The 22,608-nt window shown below is 45.2% G+C and overlaps 1 protein-coding gene across 1 annotated transcript in view; it reads left to right on the top strand.

The window, feature by feature from the left end:
• atp1b2a (ATPase Na+/K+ transporting subunit beta 2a) overlaps window positions 1-22,608 on the top strand; it is a 28,297-nt gene continuing 5,689 nt past the window's right edge. The window contains exons 1-5 of the mRNA XM_042401897.1: window positions 1-159; window positions 12,004-12,132; window positions 12,976-13,080; window positions 17,364-17,443; window positions 21,784-21,909. Coding sequence (XP_042257831.1) covers window positions 54-159; window positions 12,004-12,132; window positions 12,976-13,080; window positions 17,364-17,443; window positions 21,784-21,909 — 546 coding nt within the window. The 5' untranslated portion in view covers window positions 1-53. The remainder of the gene's footprint in view (window positions 160-12,003; window positions 12,133-12,975; window positions 13,081-17,363; window positions 17,444-21,783; window positions 21,910-22,608) is intronic.

Consider the following 22,608-nt stretch of genomic DNA (forward strand, 5'->3'; position numbering starts at 1 on the left):
GGGAAGGTCGCGCGCCAGCCTCCATCTTCATCCTCTCCATCATCATCATCATCATGTCCGCCACCAAGGATGAGCACCGCAAAGGCTCGAGCGAGTGGCGGGAATTCTTCTGGAACCCGCGAACTCACGAGCTGATGGGCCGGACCGCCTCGAGCTGGGGTGAGTGCGTGCGTGCGTGAGACCCCCGCACACTGTTAACGTCCCCCCCCACCCCCCCACCCCGGGCCGTGTCTCAGTCTGTTACCGTCTCTCTGACCCCCCCCCCCCCCCCCCCCCCCCCACTGCCTCCACCAGCCTGTTTATGTCTGTTTTACATGTAAATAAACATTATTTACATTAATAACATTATTAACACTAATGAACCCGCCTCATATACCATCATGTCCAGGTGTATCATACATGTTAACACATCCTGACCTGAAGCTGAACTCTGAACTGATCTGATGAGGATCCATAAACACGTCCTCACCTGTATAAACTCACCTGTTTACACTCTATATGTTGTCCGTTTGTTCGCACAAATATATGATATACAGTATATACACACAAATATACTGTATATACAGTATATATACACATATATACTGTATATATGTGTATATATACTGGAAATACACTATATATATACACGTGTATATATTACACACAACATGAGTGATCGTCACTCAGTATTATATATAAATCTCTCTCGCTCTAATAATCTCTATTGTCGTTTAGGTTTACTAAATTATGACATTTAAACCAGATAACTAAAATAAATCATCATGAGATAACGGACAGACTTTAAACAGTATGACATATAATCAATAGAAAGAATGAAGAGATTCATATGTTTCTCTTGTTGCTGCAGGCAGAAACACATATAAACATACATGTTATATTTACATATATAATATATTTGTGTTGACATATACACTCTGTGGTAAACCTGTCCAATGTAATCTGATTTAACAGCTCTCCGGTACCTCTGTTTATATAGTCTCTCTCTCTATGTATATAGTCTCTGTTTATATAGTCTCTCTATTTATATAGTCTCTGTTTATATAGTCTCTGTTTATATAGTCTCTCTCTGTTTATATAGTCTCTCTGTTTATATAGTCTCTCTATTTATATAGTCTCTAATTATATAGTCTCTGTTTATATAGTCTCTCTGTTTATATAGTCTCTCTGTTTATATAGTCTCTCTCTCTGTTTATATAGTCTCTCTGTTTATATAGTCTCTCTGTTTATATAGTCTCTCTCTCTGTTTATATAGTCTCTCTATTTATATAGTCTCTATTTATATAGTCTCTGTTTATATAGTCTCTCTCTGTTTATATAGTCTCTCTGTTTATATAGTCTCTCTATTTATATAGTCTCTAATTATATAGTCTCTGTTTATATAGTCTCTCTGTTTATATAGTCTCTCTGTTTATATAGTCTCTCTCTCTGTTTATATAGTCTCTCTGTTTATATAGTCTCTCTCTATTTATATAGTCTCTGTTTATATAGTCTCTCTATTTATATAGTCTCTATTTATATAGTCTCTGTTTATATAGTCTCTCTGTTTATATAGTCTCTCTGTTTATATAGTCTCTGTTTATATAGTCTCTCTGTTTATATAGTCTCTCTCTATTTATATAGTCTCTGTTTATATAGTCTCTCTATTTATATAGTCTCTATTTATATAGTCTCTGTTTATATAGTCTCTCTGTTTATATAGTCTCTCTGTTTATATAGTCTCTCTCTCTGTTTATATAGTCTCTCTATTTATATAGTCTCTGTTTATATAGTCTCTCTCTCTTTTTATATAGTCTCTCTGTTTATATAGTCTCTCTTTTTATATAGTCTCTCTCTCTGTTTATATAGTCTCTCTATCTGTTTATATAGTCTCTCTCTATGTTTATATTGGCCTCTTTCTATTTATATAGTCTTTCTATTTATTCTGTTTATAATTTTTTTCTGTTTATGTAGTTTCTCTCTATTTATATTGATCTCTTTCTGTTTATATAGTCTCTCTCTCTATTTTTATAGTCTCCCTATTTATATAGTCTCTCTCTCTATTTTTATAGTCTCTCTGTTTATATAGTCTCTCTCTCTATTTGTATAGTCTCTCTGTTTATATAGTCTCTCTCTATGTTTATGTAGTCTCTCTATGTTTATAGTCTCTCTGTTTATATAGTCTCTCTCTCTATTTGTATAGTCTCTATATAGTCTCTCTCTCTCTATTTGTATAGTCTCTATATAGTCTCTCTCTCTCTATTTGTATAGTCTCTCTATTTATATAGTCTCTCTATTTATATAGTCTCTATTTATATAGTCTCTCTCTCTATTTATATAGTCTCTCTTTCTATTTGTATAGTCTCTCTCTCTGTTTATGTAGTCTCTCTGTGTTTATATAGTCTCTCTATTTGTATAGTCTCTCTGTTTATGTAGTCTCTCTATTTGTATAGTCTCTCTGTTTATGTAGTCTCTCTATTTGTATAGTCTGTCTGTTTATGTAGTCTCTTCGTGTTCTGTATGTATGTAAGTGTATGTCAGTGTCACTCTATATTTATAATCTCTCTCTCTGGTCTCTTAAAGGCGATTTGATGAATTATATTGAAAATAGGCTGTGTTTATGCTGTAAATATGTATATATATATATATATATATATATATATATATATATATATATATATATATATATATATATATACATTTATATTGTGAAAATCAAAATAAACCACAGCACACTGTAATGACTCTACTGTGACTTTATTGGGAGTGAACAACGCGTCTCGCCTGTAGTTTCTTCAGGTTCGCTCAGTACAACTGCTGAGTACTCACAGGTGTGATAAATACATCTGAGTCACATGACTAATTATCACAGTCTTCATTTTCTCAAAGTGAACATTTTACAAAGGGCATGACAATAAAAATATACATATTATAAACAACATGACATGGTTAATATTACACAAAGTTACAAGAATTACACCATTTTACATAATTAAACTTCATGACCTCCCATAAATAACTGACTGAATAGGATGAGTTAAATTCCCTCAGCAGAATGGACTACAGGTCCTACAGCTGTCCCTCTACATCACTAAATGGGAAGGGTGAGTGCCAGGGGCCCTAGTGGTTCATCTCTCCCTAAGCACCCGAATAGCCTGTGGAGAGAAATACAAGTCAATATTTACATATCTCACACAAAAACTCAAATCAAACTGTCCTTTGATATATATATATAAATCTCCTTCTCACCCCCTCCCATGGGTGGTGGTGGTGTGTCTTCCTCAAGCTCTGGTCCTCTACCAGAGTTCTGGGAGTTTGAGGGTTCTGCGTAGTATCTTAGCTGTTCCTAGGACTGCGCTCTTCTGGACAGAGACCTCAGATGTTGTACCTGGAATCTGCTGGAGCCGCTCTCCCAGTGTAGCAGTCACCCATTCGTGGGACTTGCTGTCATTTCCCTGTTCCAAATTTGTATCACCCTGTTCCGGATTTGTAAAGTTGCATGTCGAAATCCCTCTCGGTTGGTTGGAGAGTTACTCAGATCACCTGTGTGCAGAGCGTGGGGACTTGCTCCCAAATAGTAATTGAGAGCAACTGGGTGCATTCCCCTCTCGGCCAATCAGGGTGTGGCGACGCCCTTTTTCTGGGGTTTAAGAGAGGAGAGAAACTGCACACCCTGGTCACTCTGTTCTTTCCTCAACTGGTTGCAGACCTTGTTTGTAGAGATTGTCAGACAGAAACTCTGCTCTGTTCACGCCCTTATGTGTCTTCTTTCTGGTCCTTTGCTTTCTGATTTAAGGACCTTTTGAGGGAATACTACAAAATAAACTTTTCAACCAAGTTACCTGCATTGGGTTGATCTTAGTGCTCATTGTGCAAGAGGTTGTGCTAGCCTAACACCTGCAGGCTTTATTTTGTATTACTATTGAAGAGGCATTTGTTCATCCTTATCAAAGAGGCATTTTTTCATTGTAATTATTGAAGAGGCAGCCATCATCAGCTTGACAATTTGGATCTGGAAGTCCCACAGGATGTTGGCTTGGTCAACCCCCTCGGTTCTGATCATATTCCCTCTCCTTTATACCATCCAACCACACTTATCTAGTCCGAATGACATTCTGATGTCGTTGCTGTAGATCCTGGTAAGGTGGATCAGTGAGCCAATGTCTCGCTCATTCCTGGCATATAGCTTGATGTCATCCATGTAGAGGAGGTGACTGATGGTAGTTCCACTTCGGAACCGGTACCCGTAGCCACTCTTTGAGATGATCTGGCTGAGGGGGTTCAGGCCTATGCAGAACAGCAGCGGAGATAGTGCATCACCTTGGTATATGCCGCACTTGATGGTAACTTGTGCAGTTTGCTTTGAGTTGGCCTCCAGAGTTGTTTTCCACAGCCCCATTGAGTTCTTGATGAAGGCTCTTAGTGTCCTGTTGATGTTGTACATTTCCAAGCATTCCAGTATCCATGTGTGTGGCATTGAGTCATAGGCCTTCTCGTAGTCAATCCAGGCGGAGCATAGGTTGGTCTGCCTGGTCTTGCAGTCTTGGGTGACTGCTCTATTGACCAGTAGCTGGTGCTTGGCTCCCCTGGTATTACTACCAATTCCTTTCTGGGCCCTGCTCATGTATTGGGCCATGTGCCTATTCATCTTTGCTGCTATGATGCCTGACAGGAGCTTCCATGGTGTACAGAGGCAGGTTACTGGCCGGTAGTTGGATGGGATTCTGCCCTTCTGGGGGTCCTGCATGATCAGGACTGTCCGCCCTTGGGTTAACCATTCTGGGTGCATCCCATCTACCAGCAGCTGGTTCATTTGTGCTGCCAGGCATTCATGGAGTGCAGTTAGTTCTTTAGCCAGTAGGTGTGGATCATGTCCGGGCCCGGTGCTGTCCAGCTCTTCATACCTGACACTCATTCTTGGATGTCTGCCATTGTAATGGTTACTGGATCTTGTTCTGGGAGATTGCTGTGGTCTGCTCTTAGATCCACTAGCCACTGAGCATTGATGTTATGTGATGCCTCCTTCTCCCATATGCTCTTCCAGTATTGTTCAGTCTCAGCCCTGGGAGGATCTGTTCTCGTGTTATTACCTTGCCACTAAGAGTACACTTTGGATGGTTCGGTGGAGAACATCCTATTTATTCTCCTGGCTTCTGCCTCTCCTGTGTATCTCTTCGGGCAGGTAGCCAGAGCTGTGAGCCTTTGCTTGGCAGTCTCCAGTGCATCAGGTATAGATAGCTTGTTGTACTTCCTGGGTATCCCTTTCGTACCCACACCTTTCTGTAGCTCTGAGAGTTGACAAACTATCTCAGGGCTCTTTTCACATAGAGCAGGTCTAGACCGAACTCTTTATTAAGTAAACTTATAATAAAGTGGAAGTAAACTGGTGATAAATTGGAAGTAAACTGACAATTAATTTGGAAGGAAACTGACATACACACAGCTGACATGTATGATCTGTCACCTGCAGACACACAGATATAAAACATAAACTGAGTGTTTCAGCTCCAGCTCACTGATGATGATGTCATATCTCCCATAATGCACGGGGCAGTGGATGTTTGGCCTTGATGATGGAAACTGAAGGACACACACACAAACACACACACACACACACTGATGTCTGTTTGTGCACTCTATGCTTCACTTCTCTGTTTATTGTGTTGTTTGTACATCAGTGTGTGTGTGTGTGTGTGTGTGTTAATCTGGATTATGTGCAGAGATGAAGTTGATTGAACTGTAATCTGTCCTGACACACAGAAACATGATGATGTTAGTGTACTTATGAGGACCTGTGTGACATTATCTTAAAGGAACAGTCCATCACAAAGACTGGAAGCCGGTGGGACTGTTAGCGTAATGTCTGTAGATGTTTATCTTGCTGACATAAATAATAAACTGGGCCAACTTTGTGACTTTTTGCCACGGTCTGGATGGGAGCTCGCTTGACATTAGTGGCTCTTTTCTCTCTGTGTTCTTATTTTCTATACAGAGTACACACTGCTGTACTTTTGTTGTGATCTGTTCTGACAGTTTGGGGCACCAAACAGATTGGTTAGCTCTTTCCCTGCATTTAACTAGACCCTGGTGCCCGTCATGGATTCTCTCTAAGATCATCTGTCTCATCTCTGCAGGGATGATGACTCCCTCTAATGACTGAACCATCCTGCTCAGATAACTCACCTGGTAGAAGTCTTTCACTGTCTCAGGCACCTTCTATATATATGATGAAGCCTAAGACTGTCTGGAGCTGCAGATCCACTTGTGTGTTTTGTTTTATCTCCTTCATTCTCTGGGGGGTGTCTGGCACATGGCAGCATCAATATGTGCCAGCTCATCATCATGGGAAGCTCCATCTCCATAGCACTGGAGCCCGGGAGAGAGCGTCAGTCATGGCTAGCATTTTGCCTGGTGTGTATTCAGCTATGGCATTGAAACGCATTAACCTCATCAGCAACCTCTGACATCTGATGGAAACAGGCCTCCAGTGGTCCTCATACTGCCGGAACAGTAGGCTACAGGCCTCCTGTGGTCCTCATACTGCTGGAGCAGTAGGCTACAGGCTTCCAGTGGTCCTCATACTGCTGGAGCAGTAGGCTACAGGCCTCCAGTGGTCCTCATGCTGCTAGAGCAGTAGGCCACAGGTCTCCAGTGGTCCTCATGCTGCTGGAGCAGTAGGCCACAGGCCTCCAGTGGTCCTCATGCTGCTAGAGCAGTAGGCCACAGGCTTCCAGTGGTCCTAATACTGCTGGAGCAGTAGGCCACAGGCTTCCAGTGGTCCTCATGCTGCTGGAGCAGTAGGCCACAGGCTTCCAGTGGTCCTCATGCTGCTGGAGCAGTAGGCCACAGGCCGCCAGTGGTCCTCATGCTGCTGGAGCAGTAGGCCACAGGTTTCCAGTGGTCCTCATGCTGCTGGAGCAGTAGGCCACAGGCTTCCAGTGGTCCTCATACTGCTGAAGCAGTAGGCCACAGGCTTCCAGTGGTCCTAATACTGCTGGAGCAGTAGGCCCCAGGCCTCCAGTGGTCCTCATGCTGCTGGAGCAGTAGGCCACAGGCCTCCAGTGGTTCTCATGCTGCTGGAGCAGTAGGCCGCAGGCTTCCAGTGGTCCTAATACTGCTGGAGCAGTAGGCCACAGGTGTCCAGTGGTCCTCATGCTGCTGGAGCAGTAGGTCACAGGCTTCCAGTGGTCCTCATGCTGCCGGAGCAGTAGGCCACAGGCCGCCAGTGGTCCTCATGCTGCTGGAGCAGTAGGCCACAGGCTTCCAGTGGTCCTAATACTGCTGGAGCAGTAGGATACAGGCTTCCAGTGGTCCCCATGCTGCTGGAACAGTAGGCTACAGGCCTCCAGCAGTCCTGATACTGCTGGAGCAATGGGCTACAGGCTTTCAATGGTCCTCATGCTGCTGGAGCAGTAGGCCACAGGCCTCCAGTGGTCCTCATGCTGCTAGAGCAGTAGGCCACAGGCCTCCAGTGGTCTTCATGCCGCTAGAGCAGTAGGCCACAGGCCTCCAGTGGTCCTCATGCTGCTGGAGCAGTAGGCCACAGGCTTCCAGTGGTCCTAATACTGCTAGAGCAGTAGGCCCCAGGCTTCTAGTTGTCCCCATGCTGCTGGAGCAGTAGGCCACAGGCTTCCAGTGGTCCACATGCTGCTGGAGCAGGACGCCTCCTAGCCTGTAGCTGCTAGCGTCTGCTCACACCACTGTAGGCTTGGTGACATCATAGAAGGTGAGAACAGCGGCGATGACTGGTGCAGCTTTAAGTTTGTAGAATGATGTATGCTGTGTGGGCCCCCACAACCACTCTGTCTTTGCTTTCAGCAGCTCGTTAAGTGGTTGACTGATGGCTCCAGAACGTACTTTGCCAGATTATTGATCATCCAGGAACTTCTTGAGCTCTGTCATGTTGTGGTTCTGGGGAAAGTTCTCTATTACCACTTTTTCTGGGTCAGGTCTGACACCTGGCTCATCAATTATGTGACCCAGGAAGCGGACCTGTTTCTGTTTGAACTTGTATTTTGCTTCGTTCAGTTTGAGTCCTGCTGCTTCAGTGACCCTCAGTGCCTCTGCTGTGTGCTGGTCATGGATTTCCTCAGTTTCTCCATGTATGAGGATATTGTCCATGTACACTTCTGTGCCCTCAAGTCCTGTCAAAGTTTCAGCCATTTTCCTTTGGAAAATTTCAGGAGCACTTGTTATCCCAAATGGGAGGTGGTGGAAGGCGTACCTCCCGAATGGGCTGATGAAAGTGGTGAGACTCCTGCTGTCCTCATGCAGGGAAATCTGGTAGAATCCGCTTGCTGCATCCAATGATGTAAATGGTAAATGGACTGTACTTGTATAGCACCTTTCTAGTCTTCCGACCACTCAAAGCACTTTTACACTACGAATCACATTCACCCGTTCACACACATTCAGGGGCTACCATGCAAGGTCCCAACCTGCCCATCAGAGGAAACTAACCATTCACACACATTCATAAACTGATGGCACAGCCATCAGGAGCAATTTGGGTAATTTTTTAAGTATCTTGCCCAAGGACACCGGCATGTGGACTGGAGGAGCTGGGAATCGAATCGCCAATCTTCCAATTAGTGGACGACCCGCTCTACCTCCTGAGCCACAGCTGCCCACACCTTTGTGTAAACAGTTTTGACCCGGCCAGCCTTGGCATTATTTCCTCCACAGAAGCCAGTACGTACTTTTCCCATTTCACTGCTCGTTCAGCCTCCTGAGGTCTGCGCAGCACTGAACCTCCCTCTTGTTGGGTTTCAGCACCGGCACCATATGGCACACCATGCTATTGACTGAGTAACTTTCTCGATTATGCCTTCATTTTCAATGCGCTGCAGTTCTTTCTTAACCAGTGGTGTGAGTGGCAAAGGTATCCGCCTGGCTGTCTGCACTGTGTATGGCTGGGCGTCCTCCTGTAGGACTATTCTCACTGGTTCTGTTTTCAGCAAGCCACTTGATCCAAACACACCACTGACCTCATCTATCTGCCTCACTAGACCCATCTATTAAGGGTCGAGGAGTCTTAGTAGGCAGTTTCCCTTCCCCTTTATCACATACACTGGAAAGGAATACTGTTTCTCCTTGTAGCTGGTGGTGTCCTGAAACAATCCTATGCACCTGAGGTTACCTCCTGGGCTTATGAGGCATGTGTCAAGAGGTCCCAGTTTTATTTTAGGCTTCATCTTTTTGAATGTCCCTAGATTGATAACTGTAGCATCAGCTCAGGTTACTGGTATGTCACCTATGGTTAGACTAACAGTCCAGTCATCCAGACTATTCTTTCTGCCAACTTCTCCCAGGAAGTATAGCTGTTTCATCTCTTCTGTGATCTCTCTGACATGCCCATCCCCAATGTCCCTTTTTGTGACATTTCAATGCTGGGCACTTTCTCTCGTCAGAGTGCTGAGTCTTACCGCATCTCCTACATTCCCCCATTTTGTGGGTTGCAGGGCTGCTGCTTCCCTGTCGCTGCATGCCCTTTTCCTTTGTTGACGTTCACATTGTCAAACAATATTAATGTTAGCCAGCTGGGCCTCTGGTTGGTTGGACTGGAGACTAACCTGCTTTGTTATCTCCTCCGCCTGGCGCACCTGTTTAATGACTTGCGCCAGCGTTAAGTCTGCCATTAGCGGTGTTCAACCAGCTCATACAACGTCCTGATATAGATCTCTGCTGTTTCCCCTGGCTGCTGGCTCTGTTGGTAAAAACATACCCGCTCATGTATGATGTTGTGCCAAGTAGTCGTCAAACTTTTTCAGAATGTCATAGTATTTTTCTTGTGCCTCTGCCGTGAAGTCAAAGGAACAGTCGAAGAGCAGAGCTGCTGCTTTCTGCTTACGGGGATCACTGCTACATACGTTTACTTTGTTATCTGACACTTTAGCCACTTTTAATATGAACATCCAACATTGTGACATTATATATATGACTGAAAATAAGGAAAAGCATCATAGGTCCCATTAATAATGTTTAGAGGTGCAGACTCTGTGGAGGCTTTGGTGCCCAACATGTGACAGATGAACCAGACGACCAACATCTGTGGCGTCCTCTTGTAGTTCTGACTGTGCAGGGTGTTTGTCTACGTCTGTGTCATCATGTGAAGTGCAGGGAATATGTCTATGATTGTTAGTTTCTTTTGGACATTCGTAATAAAGACTTTTGCTATGAGAAATACTGTCTGGGAGCTAAATCAGCTAAGTGGGTTTGGTCTGCTGCGACCCAAAGGAGACCACGGCCTTGGGTTAGTGTTAGCCTGGAGCTGGAAGGTTAGCTAGGCTAACTGCTAACCCATACAAACCAGCAGTTCCAACAATCATGCTGCCTGATGTTCTCAAATGTTCTCCAATGTTCTCTAATGTTCTCTAATGTTCTCTAGTGTTCTCTAATGTTCTCTGGTGTTTTCTAATGTTCTCTGGTGTTTTCTAATGTTCTCTGGTGTTTTCTAATGTTCTCTAGTGTTTTCTAATGTTCTCTGGTGTTTTCTAATGTTCTCTAGTGTTTTCTAATGTTCTCTAGTGTTTTCTAATGTTCTCTGGTGTTTTCTAATGTTCTCTAGTGTTTTCTCATGTTCTCTGGACAGTAGGGTGGATTCTATAACTCCCATCAGTGCTGATCACTAGTTCACATGGAAGAGCTGAGACATGTACTTTTCTCTCTAAATGCACTTTAATGCACTAACGCTGCTATCTGCTCCTTCATTTTTTGTTTTTTTTCTCTTGGGATTTACATATTTTTATAATTTTGTAAGGGGAATTTTAGATATACAGTATATCTTTATGCTTTCTGTTGTTGCTCTGCTGTGGGCTGAGAGAAATGAAATACTCAAGAAAATGACAATAAACTAATCATGAATAAACTCTCTTTAAGACTCCGTGTTAGATTTAACACGTCTATATTTACTGAACATGTTAACTGACTCCATGTCAGATTTAACACGTCTGTATTTACTGAACATGTTAACTGACTCCGTGTCAGATTTAACACGTCTATATTTACTGAACATGTTAACTGACTCCGTGTCAGATTTAACACGTCCGTATTTACTGAACATGTTAACTGACTCCGTGTCAGATTTAACACGTCCGTATTCACTGAACATGTTAACTGACTCCGTGTCAGATTTAACACGTCCGTATTCACTGAACATGTTAACTGACTCCGTGTCAGATTTAACACGTCCGTATTCACTGAACATGTTAACTGACTCCGTGTCAGATTTAACACGTCCGTATTCACTGAACATGTTAACTGACTCCGTGTCAGATTTAACACGTCCGTATTCACTGAACATGTTAACTGACTCCGTGTCAGATTTAACACGTCCGTATTCACTGAACATGTTAACTGACTCCGTGTCAGATTTAACACGTCCGTATTCACTGAACATGTTAACTGACTCCGTGTCAGATTTAACACGTCCGTATTCACTGAACATGTTAACTGACTCCGTGTCAGATTTAACACGTCCGTATTCACTGAACATGTTAACTGACTCCGTGTCAGATTTAACACGTCCGTATTCACTGAACATGTTAACTGACTCCGTGTCAGATTTAACACGTCCGTATTCACTGAACATGTTAACTGACTCCGTGTCAGATTTAACACGTCTGTATTTACTGAACATGTTAACTGACTCCATGTCAGAAGCATCACATGTTTACCTGCTGATTAAACTGTTGATTAAACAGCCAATCAGAGAGCAGGATTCTGTGTTGCCGGGTAAAAACTGATCAGTGTAAACTGAGAGCTGCTAAAGTAAATGAAGAAGAAGAGCCAGTGAGCAGAGAGATTAGCCCCTCCCCCTCCATTCACAGTGAATGTAGGTCATCAGCTGGGGGGGGGGGGGGTTAACAAAGAGGATTATATACAGAGCATAGGGGGGAGGGGAGGACAGGATGGACTGCACTGAAATAACACCCCCTGTCTCTCTGACCCCCCCACCCCTCCACCCCCCCATGTCTCTGCCGTCCCCCCATCCCTGTCTCTCTGTCTCCCTGACCCCCCCCACAGGTCTGATCCTGGTCTTCTACCTGGTCTTCTACCTGTTCCTGGCGGGAATGTTTGTTCTCACCATGTACATCATGCTGCTGACCCTCGATGACTACAAACCCACCTGGCAGGACCGTCTGGTCACTCCAGGTGAGGAAAACAAACACACCTGAGCAGAGACAACAAACCAAATATAAACTAACTCCACCCACCACACCTTAACACCACCCATCACACCTTAACTCCACCCACCACATCTTAACTCCACCCACCACACCTTAACCCCACCCACCACATCTTAACTCCACCCACCACACCTTAACACCACCCATCACACCTTAACTCCACCCACCACATCTTAACTCCACCCACCACATCTTAACTCCACCCACCACACCTTAACACCACCCATCACACCTTAACTCCACCCACCACACCTTAACTCCACCCACCACACCTTAACACCACCCACCACACCTTAACTCCACCCACCACATCTTAACTCCACCCACACAACATAACTCCATCCACCACACCTTAACACCACCCATCACACCTTAACTCCACCCACACAACATAACTCCACCCATCACGCCTTAACTCCACCCACCACATCTTAACTCCATCCACACAACATAACTCCACCCATCACGCCTTAACTCCACCCATGATGATTGGTTAACGAGGTCTTGTCTTTATGTTTCAGAGATGATGATTGGTTAACGAGGTCTTATCTTTATGTTTCAGAGATGATGATTGGTTAATGAACTGTTGTCTTTATGTTTCATGGATGATGATTGGTTAACGAGCTGTTGTCTTTGTGTTTCAGAGATGATGATTGGTTAACGAGCTGCTGTCTTTATGTTTCAGGGATGATGATTGGTTAACGAGGTCTTGTCTTCATGTTTCAGGGATGATGATTGGTTAACGAGCTGCTGTCTTTATGTTTCAGGGATGATGATTGGTTAACGAGGTCTTGTCTTCATGTTTCAGGGATGATGATTCGTCCGAAGGGCGATCAGCTGGAAATCAGTTTCTCGGTCTCAGAGACTGAAAGTTGGGACGGCTTCGTCCACAATCTCAACACCTTCCTCTCTCGTAAGAAGCTTGTTAATTAATTATGATTTAACATTATTAATGAAATTACTTCATGTTGTTGGAGACATTTTTGCTTTCATAGAATTATTATTGTTTAATTAATTGTCTCGTGTGTGAGATTATATTTACCTTATTATTAGATTTACCTGTTTACCTGTATCTAATGAGTTTAGAGCTCAAGTCGCCTGCTGCACTTTAATATGCAGTGTGGCTGCAGTGGAGCAGGATGTGACACCGTCTATGTGTGACTATATAGATCAGAGTAACTGAGACCCAGGCGGACGTGTTTAGACGGGGGAGCGGAATAATCTTTGATTATTGTTTGATTGTTGTTATTGTTTTGTTATTGTTTTTCTAGATAAAGTTTATGTTGATCACTAATGTTTGTGAACCGCACGCCTGGATTGCAAAAATAATTATGATGTGATGAAACATGACAAGAAATTCCGCGATTGTTTTGAAACAAATTGAGATGAGTTCAAAACCACAACAACTTACCCCCAACAAAGGACAGTGATGATATAAGCTTTTAGAATTTGTGAAGAAGTCACAACATTTAGTCAAAAGATGTGACAAACTCTGGATCATAAATTCTCGAAGCGAAGCAATGGACAGAATACTTCTACAGAGCTCCAAGTAGAGCTGCAAGAATCCATTTTCTGGACTGAAGCCAGTCTGTGCTGAAATATCTTTCTTACCCCCCTAACCCTGTAAGATGAGGAGGTTCCACACTTTGGTGGCCAACAGGATTGCAGTGATCCATAAGTTATCAAAAGTGAACCAGTGGAGGTTTGTGGGCTCCAGACACAGCCCAGCTGATGATACATCACGAGGAATGAACATTGAACCCTTCTTGACTTCTAAATGATGGTTTCAGGGACCAGAGGTTCAGGAAAAATCTGAAGCATTTCAGAAGAACTTGGCTCCATCCTCCCAGATGACCCTGAAGTGCAGAGAGAGATCATTGTTTCCAGTATTGTTGATGGTATGACAGGAAAAACAAGTTCAATGAGCATCACTCTTCATGGAATGGTCTAAAAAGAGCCGTAGCTCGGATTATGAAATTAAAACTCCTTTTACAGATGAAACAAAAGGAAAGAGGCTTACTCACTAACTGGAAAGTCACTGGAAGACCAGATGATTCTGCTCAAAATGCCTTTAGCTCATGCTGTAAGTCTTTCACTAGAGGACAATGAAAATGCTGAAAAGGCCATTATTTGCCAGGAGCAGAGATGGAATTTCAATGAGGAAATGGCCTCGCTAGAGAAAGGAAAACAGTGATAGAAGAAGCTCCCTTTACAAACTGGATCCTATCATGGACTCATTCTGAGACTGGGGGGAAGGACTGGGAAGACGACTGTGTTGAAATGAAGTCAAACACACAATGATCCTACCTAAACATTCTCATGTTTTGAAGTTAATACTGAGCCACATTCACCGACCGGTTGGTCACTCCAGCAGAGGTCTCATGCATGACTGGTCTTAAGTCTTCAGTAAGGAAGATTAATAAGAACTGTGGTTTTGTAGATGAATAAAGGCCAAAGCCAGAGAGCAGAGAGTGGCTGATCCTCCACTAACACCAGATCTTCCACCTTTCACCTTGTGGGTATAAATTACCATGGACCCATTGAGGTGGGACATGTGTTGTAAATTCTGTTTAATTTTCTTTAATTCCACTGGAAAAACCTTTCTTGAATTCTACAGAGACATTGAGGTGAGCGTCTCACCCCAGAGATAAACTGACCTCTTCAACTCTCCCACTGGGGGTCGACCAGTGACACTCACCAGATCAACACTGGTGCTTTTAAAAACCCCTTTTTGAAAGACAGTATGAGAAGATGAACTAAAGCAATGACTGGACTAAAAGCATAAAATGAACCTTGGGTCATCTGAACTGAAAACAAGACCAGATTACTCCACATGAACATGGACAGAAACTGGATCTCACTTATCTCCAGAGATTCCTTAGTTGACTTCTCATTGGTTTATCTCCTATTTCAGCCAAGTCTTTATTAATGTGAATAAGTTGTCTTATCAGTATATAGAGCAGATAATGTTGCTTAGCATTAGATTTCATGAAGAATAGTCTAACTTTGATAACTGTGTGATATAAAGTTAATAGAGTCTAATTTTATTATGTTTCTCTATAATTTCCTGAGAGAAGTTAGTTTTTCTTAGCGTCACTTTATTCTTGTATAACGTTAAATCAGATACTTCATCACGATCACCAACTCAGTTACCAATTTATCTCCTCTTTAAACCTCTTTTATTCATATGTGTGATTATTTGCTTTAGTATGAAATATTTAAATGTTTAGCTATTAATAAATGTCTGTATTTAGGATAAAGACAGTATCTGTTTGCGTTGTTTGAAAGCAGAAGACAAGTGGTCAATGTTATTCAAAAGAGCTCAAATTTCAGACTAAGACTGATTAAGATGTTTCTTTATTTTCCTTCAGTAAGAAGGATGGTGCCCTGATCAACAAGTTAAATATATAGATATAAATGTAGTGTTGTTCCTAGACGGGGCTGTCCTCATGCTCATGTCAAGTGGTTAGGGGAGTTATCTTTACTTGTTTGTAAGCTGTGCTGTTCACCTGGAAGTTGCCAGTCACCTGAATACAGATAACTATTAACGCTCTTCGTTGGATCATCTGTCGTCGAGACTCAATAAAAAGCATCAGATCAGATCAAGACACCAACTTCATCAGCACACAAAAGGAGTTGGAGGAAACTACTACATAACAGAATCCAAAAAACACTTTTGAAAAAGGGAATTGATCAGACATTCAACCCTCCGTCAGGAGCTCACCATGGTGGAGTGTCAGCGATTCTCTGTTCTGTCTCGAAGGAACAAACTCTGGATGATGAAACCCTACACAGAGCTTTGTGAGGTCGAGACAAACATGAACAATATGCTAATCACAACAATTACAAATGACCCAAACAACCTTGAGCCCCTAATCTCTAATCATTTACTTCAATTAAAAACAAATCCATTCATGTCCCTGGACTGTTCCAGACAGAGGAGCTATATTCATGGAAGGAGGTGGAGGCAGATGCAATATCTGGCCAACCTGCTTTGGAACCGATGGACCAGGGAACAACTTCCACTGATGCAAGAACACTAATGGAATAAGATCAAAAGGAACTGTTGTCATTATTGATGACAATGCTCCGGGGAACTCTTGGCTCCTAGGGCGGGTAGTGGATCTTCCAGGGTCAAAAGGACTTGTCTGTAGTGTCTGGGTCACAACCAAGAAAATCATCATTCAAGGACCCACCACCAGGCTCTACCTGCTCCTGGAGGAGCTGACTGAGCCTGTCAGGAACTAGTCTTTCAGTGGCTGCTGGACAGAAGGACTCTATGGAGCAAAGATCACCTTTGAACAGCAGAACAATGGACTAACACACACACTCATACTGGTCTTACATGGAGGAGGCAGGAACTGATGTCTCTATTGATGTATTATTATCTGATCATTGCTGTAATAACCAATCAGAGGCTGGTATGTTGGAGCCATTTTCACTTTCATGGAATTATTATTATTTATTGATTGTCTGATGTGTGTTAGATTATATTTACGTAATTATTTGATGTACCTGTTTAACAGTTTACCTGTATCTAGTATCTAATGAGTTTAAAGCTAAAGTCTCCCCCTGCTGCACTTTAATATGCAGAGACACAGAGACCCAGCTGGACCATTAAGACGGGGGAGCAGAATAGTCTTCTGACCTCGATCTCTTTGTTATTGTTTTGTTATTGTTTTTTCTAGATAAAGTTTATGTTGATCACTAATGTTTGTGAACTGCACACCTGGATTAATAAATAAATATGATGTGATGCAACATGACAAGAATCTCTGTGATTGGAAACAAACTGAGGCGAGTTTGAAACCACAACAAACAACAGTGATGATATATTCTTCTAGAATTTGTGAAGAAGTCACAACATACTCATTCAAATAAAAACTGTACCTGTCTGCCTGTCTGTCTGTCTGTCTGTCTGTCTGCCTGTCTGTCTGTCTGCCTGTCTGTCTGTCTGTCTGTCTGCCCGTCTGTCTGTCTGTCTGACTGTCTGTCTGCCCGTCTGTCTGTCTGTCTGTCTGCCCGTCTGCCCGTCTGTCTGTCTGTCTGTCTGTCTGTCTGTCTGCCCGTCTGCCCGTCTGTCTGTCTGTCTGACTGTCTGTCTGTCTGTCTGACTGTCTGTCTGCCTGTCTGTCTGCACGTCTACCCGTCTGTCCGTCTGTCTGTCTGTCTGACTGTCTGTCTGTCTGTCTGCAGCGTACAATGACAGCTATCAGGTTCAGACCAATGATAACTGCCCTCCAGATCAATACTTCATTCAAGAGGACAGTGGAGAGGTAAACCTGTCTGTCTGTCTGTCTGTCTGCCTACCCTTCTCACTCTCTTCCTGTCTGTCTGTCTGTCTTACTCTCTGCCTGTCTGCCTGTCTCACTCTCTGCCTTTCTGTCTGTCTATCTCACTCTCTACCTGTCTCACTCTCTGCCTGTCTCACTCTCTTCCTGTCTCACTCTCTACCTGTCTGCCTGTCTCACTCTCTGCCTGTCTGTCTGTCTCACTCTCTACCTGTCTCACTCTCTACCTGTCTCACTCTCTGCCTGTCTGTCTGTCTCACTCTCTGCCTGTCTCACTCTCTGCCTGTCTCACTCTCTACCTGTCTCACTCTCTGCCTGTCTCTCTCTCTGCCTGTCTCACTCTCTACCTGTCTCACTCTCTGCCTGTCTCACTCTCTGCCTGTCTGTCTGTCTCACTCTCTGCCTGTCTCACTCTCTGCCTGTCTGTCTGTCTCACTCTCTACCTGTCTCACTCTCTGCCTGTCTCACTCTCTTCCTGTCTCACTCTCTACCTGTCTGCCTGTCTCACTCTCTGCCTGTCTGTCTGTCTCACTCTCTACCTGTCTCACTCTCTACCTGTCTCACTCTCTGCCTGTCTGTCTGTCTCACTCTCTGCCTGTCTCACTCTCTGCCTGTCTCACTCTCTACCTGTCTCACTCTCTGCCTGTCTCTCTCTCTGCCTGTCTCACTCTCTACCTGTCTCACTCTCTGCCTGTCTCACTCTCTGCCTGTCTGTCTGTCTCACTCTCTACCTGTCTCACTCTCTGCCTGTCTGTCTGTCTGTCTCACTCTCTGCCTGTCTCACTCTCTACCTGTCTCACTCTCTGCCTGTCTCACTCTCTGCCTGTCTCTCTCTCTGCCTGTCTGTCTGTCTCACTCTCTACCTGTCTCACTCTCTGCCTGTCTCACTCTCTGCCTGTCTCTCTCTCTGCCTGTCTCACTCTCTACCTGTCTCACTCTCTGCCTGTCTCACTCTCTGCCTGTCTGTCTGTCTCACTCTCTACCTGTCTCACTCTCTGCCTGTCTGTCTGTCTCACTCTCTGCCTGTCTCACTCTCTGCCTGTCTCACTCTCTGCCTGTCTGTCTGTCTCACTCTCTACCTGTCTCACTCTCTGCCTGTCTCTCTCTCTGCCTGTCTCACTCTCTGCCTGTCTCACTCTCTGCCTGTCTCACTCTCTGCCTGTCTCACTCTCTGCCTGTCTGTCTGTCTCTCTCTCTGCCTGTCTCACTCTCTACCTGTCTCTCTCTCTGCCTGTCTCACTCTCTACCTGTCTCACTCTCTACCTGTCTCACTCTCTGCCTGTCTGTCTTTCTCACTCTCTACCTGTCTCACTCTCTACCTGTCTGTCTGTCTCACTCTCTGCCTGTCTCTCTCTCTGCCTGTCTGTCTGTCTCACTCTCTACCTGTCTCACTCTCTACCTGTCTCACTCTCTGCCTGTCTGTCTTTCTCACTCTCTACCTGTCTCACTCTCTACCTGTCTGTCTGTCTCACTCTCTGCCTGTCTCTCTCTCTGCCTGTCTGTCTGTCTCACTCTCTACCTGTCTCACTCTCTACCTGTCTCACTCTCTGCCTGTCTGTCTGTCTCACTCTCTGCCTGTCTCACTCTCTGCCTGTCTGTCTGTCTCACTCTCTACCTGTCTGCCTGTCTACCTGTCTCACTCTCTGCCTGTCTCTCTCTCTGCCTGTCTGTCTGTCTCACTCTCTACCTGTCTCACTCTCTGCCTGTCTCACTCTCTGCCTGTCTCTCTCTCTGCCTGTCTCACTCTCTACCTGTCTCACTCTCTGCCTGTCTCTCTCTCTGCCTGTCTGTCTGTCTCACTCTCTGCCTGTCTCACTCTCTGCCTGTCTGTCTGTCTGTCTCACTCTCTACCTGTCTGCCTGTCTACCTGTCTCACTCTCTGCCTGTCTCACTCTCTGCCTGTCTGTCTGTCTGTCTCACTCTCTGCCTGTCTCACTCTCTACCTGTCTCACTCTCTGCCTGTCTCACTCTCTGCCTGTCTCTCTCTCTGCCTGTCTGTCTGTCTCACTCTCTACCTGTCTCACTCTCTGCCTATCTCACTCTCTGCCTGTCTCTCTCTCTGCCTGTCTCACTCTCTACCTGTCTCACTCTCTGCCTGTCTCTCTCTCTGCCTGTCTCACTCTCTACCTGTCTCACTCTCTGCCTGTCTCACTCTCTGCCTGTCTGTCTGTCTCACTCTCTACCTGTCTCACTCTCTGCCTGTCTCTCTCTCTGCCTGTCTCACTCTCTACCTGTCTCTCTCTCTGCCTGTCTCACTCTCTACCTGTCTCACTCTCTACCTGTCTCACTCTCTGCCTGTCTGTCTGTCTCACTCTCTACCTGTCTCACTCTCTACCTGTCTCACTCTCTGCCTGTCTGTCTGTCTCACTCTCTGCCTGTCTCTCTCTCTGCCTGTCTGTCTGTCTCACTCTCTACCTGTCTCACTCTCTACCTGTCTCACTCTCTGCCTGTCTCTCTCTCTGCCTGTCTGTCTGTCTCACTCTCTACCTGTCTCACTCTCTGCCTGTCTCACTCTCTGCCTGTCTCTCTCTCTGCCTGTCTCACTCTCTACCTGTCTCACTCTCTGCCTGTCTCTCTCTCTGCCTGTCTGTCTGTCTCACTCTCTGCCTGTCTCACTCTCTGCCTGTCTGTCTGTCTGTCTCACTCTCTACCTGTCTGCCTGTCTACCTGTCTCACTCTCTGCCTGTCTCACTCTCTGCCTGTCTGTCTGTCTGTCTCACTCTCTGCCTGTCTCACTCTCTACCTGTCTCACTCTCTGCCTGTCTCACTCTCTGCCTGTCTCTCTCTCTGCCTGTCTGTCTGTCTCACTCTCTACCTGTCTCACTCTCTGCCTATCTCACTCTCTGCCTGTCTCTCTCTCTGCCTGTCTCACTCTCTACCTGTCTCACTCTCTGCCTGTCTCTCTCTCTGCCTGTCTCACTCTCTACCTGTCTCACTCTCTGCCTGTCTCACTCTCTGCCTGTCTGTCTGTCTCACTCTCTACCTGTCTCACTCTCTACCTGTCTCTCTCTCTGCCTGTCTCACTCTCTACCTGTCTCACTCTCTACCTGTCTCACTCTCTGCCTGTCTGTCTGTCTCACTCTCTACCTGTCTCACTCTCTACCTGTCTCACTCTCTGCCTGTCTGTCTGTCTCACTCTCTGCCTGTCTCTCTCTCTGCCTGTCTGTCTGTCTCACTCTCTACCTGTCTCACTCTCTACCTGTCTCACTCTCTGCCTGTCTGTCTGTCTCACTCTCTGCCTGTCTCACTCTCTGCCTGTCTGTCTGTCTCACTCTCTACCTGTCTGCCTGTCTACCTGTCTCACTCTCTGCCTGTCTCTCTCTCTGCCTGTCTGTCTGTCTCACTCTCTACCTGTCTCACTCTCTGCCTGTCTCACTCTCTGCCTGTCTCTCTCTCTGCCTGTCTCACTCTCTACCTGTCTCACTCTCTGCCTGTCTCTCTCTCTGCCTGTCTCACTCTCTGCCTGTCTCTCTCTCTGCCTGTCTGTCTGTCTCACTCTCTACCTGTCTCACTCTCTACCTGTCTCACTCTCTGCCTGTCTCACTCTCTGCCTGTCTCACTCTCTGCCTGTCTGTCTTTCTCACTCCCTACCTGTCTCACTCTCTACCTGTCTCACTCTCTGCCTGTCTGTCTGTCTCACTCTCTGCCTGTCTCACTCTCTGCCTGTCTCTCTCTCTGCCTGTCTGTCTGTCTCACTCTCTACCTGTCTCACTCTCTACCTGTCTCACTCTCTGCCTGTCTGTCTGTCTCACTCTCTACCTGTCTCACTCTCTGCCTGTCTCACTCTCTGCCTGTCTCACTCTCTGCCTGTCTGTCTGTCTACCTGTCTCACTCTCTGCCTGTCTACCTGTCTCACTCTCTGCCTGTCTCTCTCTCTGCCTGTCTGTCTGTCTCACTCTCTACCTGTCTCACTCTCTGCCTGTCTCACTCTCTGCCTGTCTCTCTCTCTGCCTGTCTCACTCTCTACCTGTCTCACTCTCTGCCTGTCTCTCTCTCTGCCTGTCTCACTCTCTGCCTGTCTCTCTCTCTGCCTGTCTGTCTGTCTCACTCTCTACCTGTCTCACTCTCTACCTGTCTCACTCTCTGCCTGTCTGTCTGTCTCACTCTCTGCCTGTCTCACTCTCTGCCTGTCTCACTCTCTGCCTGTCTCTCTCTCTGCCTGTCTGTCTGTCTCACTCTCTACCTGTCTCACTCTCTGCCTGTCTCACTCTCTACCTGTCTCACTCTCTGCCTGTCTCACTCTCTACCTGTCTCACTCTCTACCTGTCTCACTCTCTGCCTGTCTCACTCTCTGCCTGTCTCACTCTCTGCCTGTCTCTCTGCAGGTGAGGAACAATCCGAAGCGTTCCTGTCAGTTTAATCGGACGATGTTGGAGGATTGTTCTGGGGTTTCGGATCGTTACTATGGTTACAGCAGCGGTCAGCCCTGCATCCTCATCAAGCTGAACCGGGTACGTTAACCTCTGACCTCTGACCTCTGACAGAACCAGGTTGTTCACTCTGATGTGCATAAACACATGATCAGTGTGACTTCCTGTGTTGCTCGCTCGTCACGCTGCAGAGAGACTTTTACATATGAATGAAAGTTTGTTACATTCAGTTCACACAATAAACCTCGCTGTACGTCATGTCGGAGTTTTTAAATGTGTAATCTGTGGTGACGTTCCCACGTTGGCCAGATGAACGTATACCAGAGACTCCTCCAGCCAAGCGGCTAACTTCCTGTTAGCTCTCTGCTGACTAAACTTTCTGAATGTCATCAGACCGAATGGAACCAATTCTGATAGTGAAACGAGTCGTTTCCTGGCGGTTGTTTGACGCTCAAAACAATTGATGCGACGTCTTACAGCTGCAACAGTAGCGACAGAGTAGCTGCTGGATTCACGAGATGAAGAACTCAGTGTGTAGCCATGGTAACGCAGCGGCATTGTGGGTAACGTAACGTTTGGTTTAGTAGCCGCCATCATGTTGAGTCTTCTGCTGGTTAATGTTCAATAAATCTCCATTCACAACTTATTCAGATGAACCCAACCGGTCGAGGCTGATGGCGTCCACCTAGAGTCTGGTTCTGCTTGAGGTTTCTTCCTGTTAAAGGGGAGTTTCTCCTGCTGCTGATGGAGGAATGTTGGGTCTCTGTAGATTAAAGAGTT

The sequence above is a fragment of the Thunnus maccoyii genome, chromosome 22 (genome assembly GCF_910596095.1).
Source record: "Thunnus maccoyii chromosome 22, fThuMac1.1, whole genome shotgun sequence".
In the NCBI taxonomy this organism is placed as follows: Eukaryota; Metazoa; Chordata; class Actinopteri; order Scombriformes; family Scombridae; genus Thunnus; species Thunnus maccoyii.